This window comes from Sinocyclocheilus rhinocerous, unplaced genomic scaffold (genome assembly GCF_001515625.1).
Source record: "Sinocyclocheilus rhinocerous isolate Xijiao unplaced genomic scaffold, SAMN03320098_v1.1 scaffold1002, whole genome shotgun sequence".
Lineage (NCBI taxonomy): Eukaryota > Metazoa > Chordata > Actinopteri > Cypriniformes > Cyprinidae > Sinocyclocheilus > Sinocyclocheilus rhinocerous.
Window position 1 is genome coordinate 347,878 of NW_015623463.1, and position 14,007 is coordinate 361,884.

At 36.9% G+C, this 14,007-nt stretch overlaps 1 protein-coding gene across 1 annotated transcript in view; it reads left to right on the forward strand.

Annotated features, from left to right (window-relative positions):
* LOC107746189 (neuron navigator 2-like) overlaps positions 1–14,007 on the forward strand; it is a 220,775-nt gene that overhangs the window by 155,663 nt on the left and 51,105 nt on the right. Inside the window, 5 exon segments of the mRNA XM_016560341.1 lie at positions 1,973–2,109; positions 8,259–9,390; positions 10,780–10,892; positions 11,211–11,319; positions 12,141–12,524. Of these exon segments, the coding sequence (XP_016415827.1) occupies positions 1,973–2,109; positions 8,259–9,390; positions 10,780–10,892; positions 11,211–11,319; positions 12,141–12,524 (1,875 nt within the window).

The window sequence follows — 14,007 nt, forward strand, 5'->3', positions numbered from 1 at the left end:
CATTATAAAATATTCATTCTTACATTAATGACGCCTTATATTTTCATAAATAACTGTAACAACAGTTAGGCTATAACTTAAAAAAATATACTGCATTAAAACACATGGCCAACACCATATTTCAGGTGTTTTATCATGTGTTGTATTATGTTGTCAATAGTGCACTACACTATTTAATGCATGTGCAGGTAATTTATGTGCATTTGAATGTATATATTAAATTATTTTTATGGGTATTATAAAGCAAAGTATTATAAAGTATTTTAACTGTGGTTACAGTTAGTAAAGAAAGTATATAACAGAATGCAATTGATAAGGGATTATGAATAACTTTGTAATGCATGTATATATTTAATAGATATCTATGTAACATATATATTGTTAGATAGATACATCTATTAAATAGATGGATAAACTAGATTTATTCTAAATATAAAGAAGAAAATAATGACCTGTCTTGGTGAACTTTTCCTTGAATATATCCGGCCAGACAGAATATGTGGACTCTGTCAGGTGATGTTACCCAAAAACATGTCCCGGTGGAAATGTCTGCTCAGTGAGCTGTGATAACTTTAAAATAACTGCTCTGTGTTTGAGTAAATTAATTATTAATTGTGGTGTGTGACAGAAAGGTTGAGGTTGTAATTTTGGTTTCAGTGAATGATGTGTTCGTGCCTTCAGTCACCAAGTGCTGTGTAAATGCATTTGAAATCAAATGCAAAGGTGTAATGCGTTTCAGATAACTACACTAAAAATACGATGAGTCACCTTATTTAAAATTCCCAGTTTAAATATCAGCCCAATCTTTAATATTCCACCATTCGTTTTTGGCAACATGTGACACAATGTTGCCATCTAATGGTAGATAGTTATAATTGCAGATAAGCCTTCCACAGATATGAGATGTACTTTAGGTGAGCAGGAAAATAAAGAGAGAGGAAAATATCCCTCTACCACATTACTATTTTCCATACTTATGAGAAAATGTCAAGGCCACACAATAGACAGCAATGTGATTAGCATAGGTCACGACAGATGTTCCTGTATTTGACATGACATTGACATGACATTTACCTAGACTTGATTGTTAGGTGAGATTAGTCTATTTGTGTGTCAATCATGAGGCCTTAAAGGACTGATGGAGAAATGTCACATTAGAATCACAAATCTTCATCATAGAGGCGTTTACAGGGTTTTTATTGATATGTTTCTTTTTTAAGTCAATATATTACGTCTTTTTAGAATATGTTAGATTTAGGATTGGTTTAGACTCCTGTACATTTCAGTTTTAAGATGTGCTTTTTTAATATTAAATATTTATAATAGATTTTGAAATTTATAGTATGTATAGATATATAATACTAAATATTTTCTATTCTATTCTTTCCCCGGTCAGCATCTGCACAAAGCTGTGGTGTTAAACTAATTATCTAAACCTTAAACAAGGCACACAATGCTTGATAAAAATATTTTCTTTTTAAAATGCACCAGTTTTGTGGAAATAAATACATTGTTAAGGGTTATTTATTGTTGCATTACTCAGAAGCACAATGTACTATTTGCTAGCTAAGCGGTTATGCTGGAGGGATTCACTACTGATGCACTGAACAGATCCTCCGTCACTTTGGGTAAATAAAAAAGTGCACCAAAGCAATTTAAAGAGTTTTTGCTGCTGGGGAGAGGAGATGATTTTTTTTCTTCAGATTCATTAACTAGGAATGAATTGAATAAGGCTGATTATAGAGCAAGAGACCCTGAGAAAGGCACAAACATTCAGTATATATATATATATAAACTCTTTAGGCATTAAGCAACCATCTAGCAACCACTCAGAATGCATTAGCAGCCCCATCGCAATCCTCTGGCAAACACCAACAACACCTGAGCACGGGTTCTGCACTGACAAGGAGCACGCACATTATCTTCAGAAAATGTATGAATGTTGTTGTTAATATTTTTTGCTCTCTCACAGATTACCTGGCCCCACCTCGAGGATGCCCACTGCGGGCAGTGAGAGTTCTCCTCGAGGGTCCATCAGTTCAGCAGGGAATCGCCGCAGTCAGGTGTTCAGCGATAAAGCCAAACCTGCAGCAGCAGCTCAGGCCAAAGGTAAAGCCAACGTCACAGTCTTTAAAGTGAAGTGACCTCTGAATCGAAACATTACTCATAATCTCATCAGAAAATGGCAGGTCAGGATTTAATTAAAGAGCATTTGTGTGGCAGCTGGCGTGTGAATGTAAAACAGTTTCTCTCTGACAGATTTGAACAAGCTTGTCTCTACAGAGTCCTTCCAGTTTATATTATCTGTGATTGTATCATGCCTAGGCAAATGAACCTATTTTCTGTATTTTATTTATTCAAAAAATGCTGACTAGCTACAGCCCCTGGCAATGTTTAAAGAAAAATTAGATAATAAAAAAAGATAGTTTCAGATGGACTAGAAGAAAACTGTGTCTCATGTTTTAGTTATGTATGGCAAGATTTGTGATATGAATGAGGTACGTTTATGATTTGTTTCTTTCTCCAAATTAAATGTCTTTTGTCATTTGTATTTTGAACAGTAATGGAGCAGTCTTCTCCATTTTAAGTAAAAGCTATGGAGCTAGTCTTTATTTACTCTGTGGGCTGTGTGCATGTACGCTACGTTTTCAAATTATTATAATTTTTTTAATCAATGTTAATACATTTATTCAGCAAAGATGCATTAAATTGAAATTGAAGTCATAGTAAAACATATTCTTTTGAACTTTCTGTTCATCAAAGAATCCTGAAAAAATAATAAGCAGCTTAGCTGATTTCAACATGGATAATAATAAGAAATAAAATGTTGAGCAGCAAATTAGTATATTAAAATGATTTCTGAAAGATCATGTGACACTGAGGACTGTAAAATTCAGCTTTGCCATCACAGTAATAAATAACATTTTAAAATGTATTCAAATAGAAAAAAGTTCTTTTAAATTGTACGAATATTTCACAGTATTCCAGTTTTTACTGTATTTTAGATCACATAAATGCAGCCTTAGTGAGACTTCAAAAACATTAAAAAAAAAATTATTGCCAACCCTGAACTTTTGAATGGTACTGTATGCCATTTATCATTTGTGCATTTACAAGAACAATGTCTAGATCTAAAATTTGCCGCTTGGTTAGCATTATCCAGTAGCCCAGATGGCATAGGTGAAGTCAACAGAAAACAAAAGCGGACTTTCTACAGGAAGGTATTGCATTTTAAACATTTTCTGGAATAACATGCATTGATGAATTACACACCATAAGATAAACTGGGTCAGTTCTGAGTTCATGTTGACTTTAAGCGGTCACTGTGTTAAAATGTGCCAACTACATTTCTGTGCTCTGTGACGGAGCTGTGCTGAGTTTGGAGTAGTTAATGTAGCAGTCAGTGCTGGAAATAACTGCTTATAATGACCTTGAATGAAGCTAGTCACACAACCCCTAGCTGAGATGTTTCAAAGATGTTGCAAATGTGCCGTACGTGTGTGTGTGTGTGTGGTACTAGCTTTGAAAGCAGAGTGAGCGAAGTGTAGGAAGTTTCTGCATTAATTGAGCTCCAATTAGTGTGTTTTGGCCCTGAGAATGTGGTGGCAGTGAAAGAGACACGGAAAGACGAAGGTTTCCACAGTGTCATGCTTTAGGCAATCTGTCCTGTTTTTCTACACTGAACAAAATTATAAACGCAACACTATTGTTTTTGCCCCCATTTTTCATGAGCTGAACTCAAAGATCTAAGACTTTTTCTATGTACACAAAAGGCCTATTTCTCTCAAATATTGTTCACAAATCTGTCTAAATCTGTGTTAGTGAGCACTTCTCCTTTGCCGAGATAATCCATCAACCTCACAGGTGTGGCATATCAAGATGCTGATGTTACGGGGCTGAGAAGACGTGAGACGTGCGGATCCATATGCAAGCTTTATTAACATCAGAGGAGGTCAGGGACAGCCCCCGGACCCCCCAATACAGTACAACTGCACATTTTAGAGTGGCCTTTTATTGTGGCCAGTCTAAGGCACACCTGTGCAATAATCATGCTGTCTAATCATCATCTTGATATGCCACACCTGTGAGGTGGATGGATTATCTCGGCAAAGGAGAAGTGCTCACTAACACAGATTTAGACAGATTTGTGAACAATATTTGAGAGAAATAGGCCTTTTGTGTACATAGAAAAAGTCTTAGATCTTTGAGTTCAGCTCATGAAAAATGGGGGCAAAAACAAAAGTGTTGCGTTTATAATTTTGTTCAGTGTATTTTCCACTGTATGTTTGTACATATTTCTAAATGAGCAAAGCATTTTAAAGAAAAATTCAAAGCAGGTTCTTCTAATGGTAGACTTTGCAAACTGCATGCCCATGTTCACTTTTTAAGAATATTTTTTTTTGAATAATCTGACTTTTAATATCAGACTTGTGTGCAGTTGAAGAGTTCAGATGTTTTGGTCTTGTGAAAGTTAGTAAATGGTGTCAGCCGACCGACTCTCCCATAATGCATTTAGCTCTGTTATTTTGCGTGTGACCTGCTTAATGCAAAGCAGAGGGAGATTGTGAATCACAGAGCAAAGGAGCACAACTCTTCTGTGTGTGTGCCATCATTCTGACACTGTTGAAACAGACATAAGCCTGTTCTGAGATGACGCGAGTCAAGAGTGGGCTAGAAAGAAGATTTAAAGGTTTAAAATTTTAAAGCAGGCAAGAAAAAAATCGCCTTTTATGTTTTCAGAGTTTGAAATCAATTTTCTAGACCGATAAGTAAATTTAAATTCAGTGCTGTAAAAAGTAGTATTTGTATAGTGGTAATTTTATGCAGTTTGATTTCATTTTAAAGCAGCAGTTTTTATTTTATTTTATTTTATTTTGAGAAATGTTTTTATACATAACATAATTTTTTCATTAAAGGGATAGTCTACCCAAAAAATGAACATTATTTACTCAACTTCATGTTGATCCAAATCTGTATGACTTTCTTTCTTCTGTGGAACATGGAGGAAAAAAAGGTATTTTAAAGAATGTTGGTGACCAAACAGTTCCCATTGGTTCCCTTTGTCCTCTATTGTATGGCCAAAAAAGTACAATTGAACTGGATATGAAGAAAGAAGAATAAAGAAGATGATACAGGTTTGGAACAACATGAGGGTGAGTAAAATTTTCATTTTTGGGTGAACTATTACCTTATGGTCCATATGCTGTTTAAGCCTTTATTTACAGCAGTTGCTGTATTTGTGTATAATATTGGCTTAAAAAAGGTCATCGGATGCTACATGCACTTTTACGAGTTGTTTGAACTGAAATGTGTGTTGGCAGTGTGTGTACACAACCACCCTATAATGATAAAAATCCACCCAGTGTTTTTTTTTTTTATCTACTACCCCTTTCTCAAATCGAGCCGATCTCAGATGCCTGTCTGTGTGACATCACAAAAACAGGTCCCTCCCACGATAGTTTGATTGACAATAGCGTTTCAGCACAGACTGGACTGGCTTCTTACCTTAGACCTGCCCTAAAGAGTCATATCAACTTGTGGAAAATGGGCATCCTATGACCCCTTCAATGAAATACTAGCCTAATCAGGCATGTTTACATGATGAATACAAGATAAAAATATGACCAATAACAACTGGAATTATCTTACAATCACATGATGACTATTTAATAACAGAGAGAAAAAACACTGACAAGGTGCAATATGAAACAGGCATGATGTGTTTATTGGTGGGCTCTCGTAGGGTGGTCATCTGAGACTAATGATAGCTGTTATTCTGCCGTGGAGAAATAATCACTTAAATATGGACGTTAAGAGGAACTGAGAGGGGCCACAAACCCTGAGGGCAGAAAGTTGCTCTAGAGTTTCCTAATGACATGAGGGCGACAGCAAGATTATTTCTGACCAAAGTTTTGCAGTTCATTGTCATATGGTCTGTTTCTGGACAGTAACTGCTCAACTTTTTCTCTCTCTCAACTTTCAGTTCTATAACCGAGGTCTTTTTTCCGACCTATCCCCTTCTCGGCCCCTCTCTTTCCTCTCTCTACCTATTGGAAGTCATTAGTGGTCTGACCCACTTCTCTCTGGCTTGCATGGCTAATTGGACCTTAATCACTTCCTAATTGCCGCTTTGTTTCTGTGCCGCTCATTAAATGCCAAACGGAATGAGATGGGAACAGTGTTTTTCCCCCCATGTCAGATCGTTTAATAAAATATACAGATAAACGCTGAACCTGAAAAATAATAAAACATTCGAGTGTAATCAGTGGATTTTTAGTCAAAACCTTTACATTCAGTCTTAACATGTGCTTACCAGAAGTTTGTAGCTAATATTGTCAAATAATATTTCCGTCTGTTTAAAATGATATATATATCTGAATAAACGGTGCATAAAGTATCTGTGAGAAATATCCAGCACTCCGACTAGGCACTCAGTGGGATAAACCTATAGTTTTTGATCTCATTTGTAATGTGCAGCATTAGTAGGCCTATATGCTCAGATGATTTAGAGTTGTGTTTAGAGTTTTTGGGCACTTCAGTCTTTTTTTCTGGGTCTGCACCACCGGCCGGCTGACAGAGCGAGTGTGTTGAGAGTGATCTAGAGGCTCAGAGGGAGGGGGCTGGACAGAAGGACAGCGGGGTTTCTGTGCGAGAACTGTTTGCAGTTAGTGTTTTATTTGCAGTGTAGCTCCTCGACTACTGAGACACTACAGGCTGGACTGACGGTGAAACCAGCGCACTTTAACAAATGGACCTGCCAGGTGAATGAGATACAGATAGCATGCTGATTTCATTTAAATTTTTATGTTTTTCTTTGCTTTTTATAAACAGATTTTTTTACTGCAGTGAAGAGGAACATTTTCCATGATTATAATTGCCATTTTTAGACTATTTCATATGAGCAATACATGGCATTCTGCAAGGTTTGGCTGATTTAACCGTTTGTTTTCAAGGACTTTTTTATAACTCTGTTGTGCTAGAATGCATGTCTGTTTATTTAATCAATTAACACTGGCTAATTATAGATTTTCATGTATTATTTAACATTTCGGTTTTGGTATGGTTTATATTTCATGTCAGTTATTTAAAGGAAGTTTTGATTGTGTATGTCACACAGAGCACAATAGCTAAATTTGGCCTCCAGTGTTTGAATGGGCATTAAAGTCTTACTCGCTGTGTTAGTGTAAACAGTTTAGAATGGATCTCAGTCGGCTGTCTGCTGCTTACTATTAGAATAACATTAGCTTAGGAGTAGCTAGCCTTTTATGGCCAGGGAGAACAGTTTCAATATTCATCTCCGGTTAAACTTTCAAAACTTTTCTCCTGTTTTCCGTAGCCTTTGATTCAGTTTGCTTTAATTTTGACGTTATTTCCCTGCTTCCCAGGTTCTTTTTTCCACAACATCTATTTGGTTTTCAGATCTGATCTTTAGGACTGACTGTTCATCAGTGTTGTTGTTGTATCTGTTGCTATAGTAATGATGTATGTGTCAGAGCAGTGCCAAGAAACTTTCTCATATATGATGTTATGTGTTCCATAATTATGAAAAACCACATGAAATCTGATCAGACTGTTTGACTCACTTGCAAAAATGAGATTTTGATTGGATTTCAAACACATATCGATGCGGTGTGTCTGCAAAAATGCATAGATGTAAATGTAACTTACGTTTAAGTAGTAAGATTACTAAAACTGAAATAAAAATAAACGGAACTTAAATAGAATATTAAAAAGAACATTAAAATGAAAAAAAGCACATAAAAAACCCAAAACAAACTAAAATACTAAACATGGAATCTGAACCATTTCTTGACCTGTCCATTTTTATAGAACAATGTTTATATATATATATATATATATATATTGTGTTCAGTTGCCGTGTGGTTTTCATGTATTTCATATATTATGTTTTTTTTGCCCATCTTGACCAGGACTCTTATTGTATTTCATTGGGACCTTCCTGGTTAAATAAATGATAAAAAAATAGAAAGAAAAGAAATGTTAATTCAAAATATGAACAAACCATATAATAGTGTATACACTAAAATAACATTGGACCATTCAAACTGAGATACTTTTCTGGTTTTAAGAGGATTCAAAATCTGATTTAATTCAAATTCAGATTTCATGGTACAAATATGAATGTGAGTATGAACTGCTCTTCTCTCACATATGCAGTCCAACTTTCTCCATGACTGTTTTATCCTGTCTCTGATTTTGCTGTGTTTCACTGTCACCTCATGTCATTTCCTCTCCAGAATCATCAGAGAGTGTCTCCTCACACGGCATGACTGAGCACACTCTGTCATCCCTGGCGTCCGCCTGCACCTCTGTTAGCACCAGCACTGTGGCATCTTCATCTTCATCATCAGCCATCCCCCAGCCAAACTCGAGTAGCAAACCCTGGAGAAGCAAATCTCAGAGCACCAAGCACACTGCTACCTCCACCGCTACCTCCACGGTGCTTTCCATCAAACCAGATCTCCAAGCCAAGGAGCCCGTGCCTGCAGAGCCGCCACCGAAAGCTGTGCCTCAGAAGTCCATGCTGGAGAAACTCAAACTTTTCAACAGCAAAGGAGGCTCCAAGTCATCCACGCAAGCAGAGAGCGCCGTTACACTGACAGGAGGAAAAGATGGCGGTTTGGTTTTAGAAAGAGTCGAGGCTGGTTCCAATACAAAACCCACTGAGGAAATGGATGGGAATGTCAGGCCCACAAACGGATCGAGTGCCGTTATGATGACAACCAGCAGCCCAAAGATTGCGCTAAAGGGCATTGCGCAACGGACATTTAGCCGGGCGCTCACAGCAAAAAAAGCCTCAACTAAAGCCGTAGATAAAGAAAAAGAAAAAGAACGAGCTAAAGAAAAAGACAAAAATGGGAAAGAGGGGTCAAAGTGTGTCCCTTCCTCCGAAAAGGTAGAGATCAAAGAGGAAGTTAGGGAGGAAGTTGTTCCCTCAAGCAGAGTTGCTCCCTCCGAGGCAGAGCCCAGGAAAGCCTCCAAGATCGCCAGCTTCATACCCAAAGGCGGCAAAGTGGGTGGTACCAAGAAAGATAGCCCCGCCCCTGTGCAAAGCGGAATTCCAAAACCAGGAAGTAAAAACACTGGAAATGGAGCGGTAAAAAGTTCAGCGTTGCCCCTCGGTGGTAAAGACAATGAGATGCCCCGCAGTATGCGTCTGGGAGGGGGTCTGGGACTTCATCGGGACAGCCGACATTCCTCGTCCTCTTCCAGCCTGGCTTCCACCGAGGGGAAAGGACACCACAGCGCCGCCCCGGTGGCCAACGGAACACAATCCACGGCCAGCAACACAGTCAGTGTGCAGCTGCCTCAGCCACAGCAGCAGTACAGCCACCCCAACACAGCCACCGTAGCACCCTTCATGTACAGGTGAGACTCGTCCTGGGATTTTCATCTGGAGGATGATAAAACAGGCCAAAATACATAGATTTAGATCAAAGGAGAAACTCGAGCCAGATCTAGAGATTATGGGGGGGTCTTTTGACTTAGACCAGTAAGTAGTAGTTTTGTTTTTGTTTTTTTGTTAACTGAAACTAGACTATTAAAAAAGGTTTTTGTTAATTGAAACAAAGCTGAAATAATACTAAATATAAATATTAGACGGAAAAACTTAAACTTAAAAAAATTAGGTATGTTGCTTTGGCAACAAACTGAAATAAAATAAGCTGAAGTGCCTAAGTTACTAAAAATAAAACTGAAATAAAAATAAATATTAAAATAAAATATAAAATATATAAAAATAGAAATAAAACGAATAAAAATAAACTCACGTTAAAAACAAAAATAAACACTAAATAAAAATGTTATAAAATAAAAACAGTATATCTGTAATAATAAACTAACACTGGACTATTCAAACCGAAACACATTTCTGATTTTTCAAAGTCTGATTTTTAATTTAAATCCTGTGATATGTGGTTTGAAATAGGTGTGATTTCATCTGTATTTTGCTGTTAACTAAAATTGATACTCAAAAAAAAAAAAAAAAAAGCAATAGCTTCAATTTTCTTCTCTCACAAATGCAGTCCAAAAAAATGAAGAAAAAAAAAAGAAAGTTAGAAATGTTATCTTGGCAACTAACTAAAATAAGTTTAATTTGAAGTACTAAAACTAAAAAATACTAGAATTAAAACTGAAATAAAAAAGCTAATAAAGTGAAAAATTGCTAAAGCAAACTAAAATGGAAATTAATACTGAAGATATAAAAATCTAATTCTAAATATTAATAAACGTATAGTACAATTTGCTTAAAATCTCTCACAAGACCTTAGTAGCAGAATAGCAACCTCCTGACAACCACCCAAAACCAAAACACAATCACATACTGTACCATCATGCTACAAACATGCTAAAGAGCATCTTACTAACAACATAACACAAGATGATATTGATTTGTACTGAAAAAAACTCTAGTGAAATCTTAATGCATGCATGTAGCACATAGCAGATAGACAGATAAATAAAATGGATTCATGCCAAAACATTTGTATTTGATTTATGAGACTGCCACTGTAAAACTCATTGTGAACGGCTGTAGTAAGTGTGCATGCGTGCTCACATGTGTATGACTCCCCGTCAGGCTCAGCTGTGAAGCGTTTGCCTGGTATTTCCTCTGAAACAGACCTGTTGCCCTGTGTTTGTTTTCCATAAAGGATTCCTTTAGTCAGGCCATGACTTCTGCTGACTAGAATGTCACAGAAAATGTGTATGCATGTACATGAATGACATCTTTTTTAATTTTAACCCCTGTGTTTTTAGGTCTCAGAATGAGGCAGATGGAAACATTGGCACAATCCCAAGCTCTGGATGTCGTAGTAGTGACTCCAGTAGCTTCAGTAAGATCGACCAGTCTTCTACTGAGGACCTGTCAGGTAACCTGTTCATTTCATATCTGATGAAGTTTAAAACATCTGATATTCTAAGACCTTTTCCTTTTAGTAATTATAATAATCAATGCACCATTATGCACCACCATATTGTCACATGATGCTTCAGAAATTATTTTAATATGCTGATTTGTTGCTCAAGAAACATTTATTATTGGCAGTCAGTGTTGAAAACAATAGTTAGCATTGTTTGATGAACAGAAAATTCAAAAGAAGAGCATTTATTTGAAAAACAAATCTTACCCAAACTGTGGAACAGTGTTTAAATACTGATATATGTGAAAATTCATGCCCTATTTTCAGGTGAAGATCCAGAGACCAGACGTCTGAGGACTGTCAAAAATATTGCTGACCTGCGGCAGAATTTAGAAGAGACCATGTCAAGTTTGCGGGGGACGCAAATCACACACAGGTAGATGCATCTATTTCTTACTTTTCACAGTCTGATGTAGCAGGAGAACTTTCAGAAAGTGGCTAAGATAAGAAGATGGTTCTTTGGTGAACAGTGAAGCTTTAACAGTGAGGGAAAAAGCAGATTATTCCCCAATTCAACTGGCAAAGACACAGGCTGCCATAAAAGGACACTTTTTTCTCACAGTATTTTATCTTTTGAGACAATAACAAGTAGCCATTCCTTCCTCAGCTTGACTCTTTTAACTGTAAATGACTAATTGAATAGAGTCTGTCCACCAGCTCCACCATGCTCTTTCCATCTCTATTCTTAAAACCTTCTTTGTTCCTCTTTTTTGATTATTCATCTGATTGACCCAGACTGCATTGCTATGATGGCATCATGCTGTAATTGTGAACTGCTTAAAATGTCCATTTTAGGGCAAAATGAGAGCAGCAAGGCATTTTTGTTTCCTGAGGTTTCAGGATATTGGTTACAATTCCTCAGTACTATGCATAAAACCTTTCCTCATATTATAAGTTAAGTAAATATTGTAATTGAATTCTATTTGGTGAAAAATACCATAGTAACTGTGGTTTCCTGGAATTAACTATACTACAACAGCCTAGAAATGTTGGTCAAACTTGGTACAAGCCACTACTGTAATAAAAACAACTAATAACATGGTATTTTTGAAGAAACTATAGATATATACCATGGTATAACTATTGATACCATGGTACATTTTAGCTTTAAAAGGTCATATGAATTTGATTTTATATTGACTTTTAATGTGTCAATATATGAATTTGTGTGAATTTTAAATGTTCTTTGTCTCTCAGCACACTGGAGACCACTTTTGATGGTAGCGTTACTACTGAAATGAGCAGTCGCAGCATCCTCAGCATGGCATCTCGCCCCGCGCCGCTGTCCTGGGCCAGTCGCATAGGCCAGTCCAGCCCCCGTCTACAAGCAGGAGATGCTCCCTCGGTTGGTAACGGGTATCAGTCCCGCAGCGGAGGTGTGGCGTCCGGCCAGGGCCGTTATCTGTACCAGGCTCCTCTACGGAAGCAGCTGGCAGCGCGTGGCAGCGCCCTCTGTGGCCTGGAGCTGGGAGACAGGGTGGAGGATCTGGAGCTGGCAGGTGGGGGGCTGGAAATGAGCGGCTACATGAGTGATGGAGACGTGCTGGCAAAGAACGCCCGCTCTGATGAGCTGACCAGCGGGTAAGTGTGGAAGATGATTGGCACTGGTTAAGATGGATGACTAATGGGGTTTTTCCAACGGCTGATAATTATGGGCGTTTTCAGTATGTAGTTAAGTGGAGATGAAAGGAAAATTAAAAAGCAGTTTAAAGGTGCACCTCATAATTTACTCATGTGGTAATTCTTTGTTGGTCCTAGATTATTATTAACCAATTATTGTGTAAATTGTGTCAAGTGCCTAAAGGAAGCAGATTTGGTGTAAAGATATCTCTGTTAAAGGTCAGTTCAGTTTACTGTAATGAGTGTTGTCATGTTCATAAATTTGTACATTACCATATAAAACTAATCAAATGGATCATGCTTGCTGTGAAGACTTGTGAAAATCTCTGTGGATATTTGCAGGGTGGATTTATTGCAGCCACTAGAGGGTGATATAGTTCTCTAAATATTAATTCACTTTTTCTAAGGTCACTTTTCTTAGGTAATTTAGGTAATTTCTTAGGTCACTTTTCTTAGGTCTAATTCATTTTCATATTGATATTATAAATCAATGCATGACTACCAGGTCAGAAATTAACTTTTAAATTTAGGGGCAATAGATTTTCAGAGGCTTTTTTAACCTATGTAAGAAGAGTTTTTGTGTTTACCTTTTTAAATGTATTGAGCAGAGTTAACCAAATTTACATTTAGGCATTGTTTTAGTAAATGCACAGATTCAGAAAAGGATATACCATTCAAATGTTTGGGGTCATACGATAATGTTTTTGAAATATGTTTTTTTTATGCTCACCGAAAGATACAGTAAGAATACAGTAAAAACAATATTATGAAATAATATTAGAATTTAAAAATGCTTTCTATTATTATATTAATTAATTTATATTAAAATTATTAATTATATTATCAAATGTAATATAAGAATATTTTAAAATATGGTAAAGCTGAATTTTCAGCATCATACTTCAGTCTTCAGTGTCACATGATCCTTTAGAAATAATTCTAATATGGTGATTTGATGCTTAAAGGGGTCATATGATGCTGCTAAAAATAACATTATTTTGTGTATTTGGTGTAATGAAATGTGTTTATGCGGTTTAAAGTTAAAAAAACACATTATTTTCCACATACTGTACATTATTGTTTCTCCTCTATGCCCCGCCTTTCTGAAAAGCGTCGATTTTTGCAAAGCTCATCGTTCTGAAAAGCGAGGTGTGCTCTGATTGGCCAGCTATCCAGTGCATTGTGATTGGCCGAATACCTCAAGCGGGAGACGGAAATGTTACGCCCCTCACATACTGTTGATGCCGTGTCCGGCCGGAGCGACGAGACAAAAACATTAAAACCCATTATAAACAAGGTATTTGTTGCATCCAGTGGGGACATAATTACTAATTATAATGACTTATACTGTCTTTTTACACGTTGCGTTGCATTGCGCTGCGTAAACATAAAACCATGTCTGCATTTGTGATCGGAGAAATGACAAACAACAAGTACTACTCTA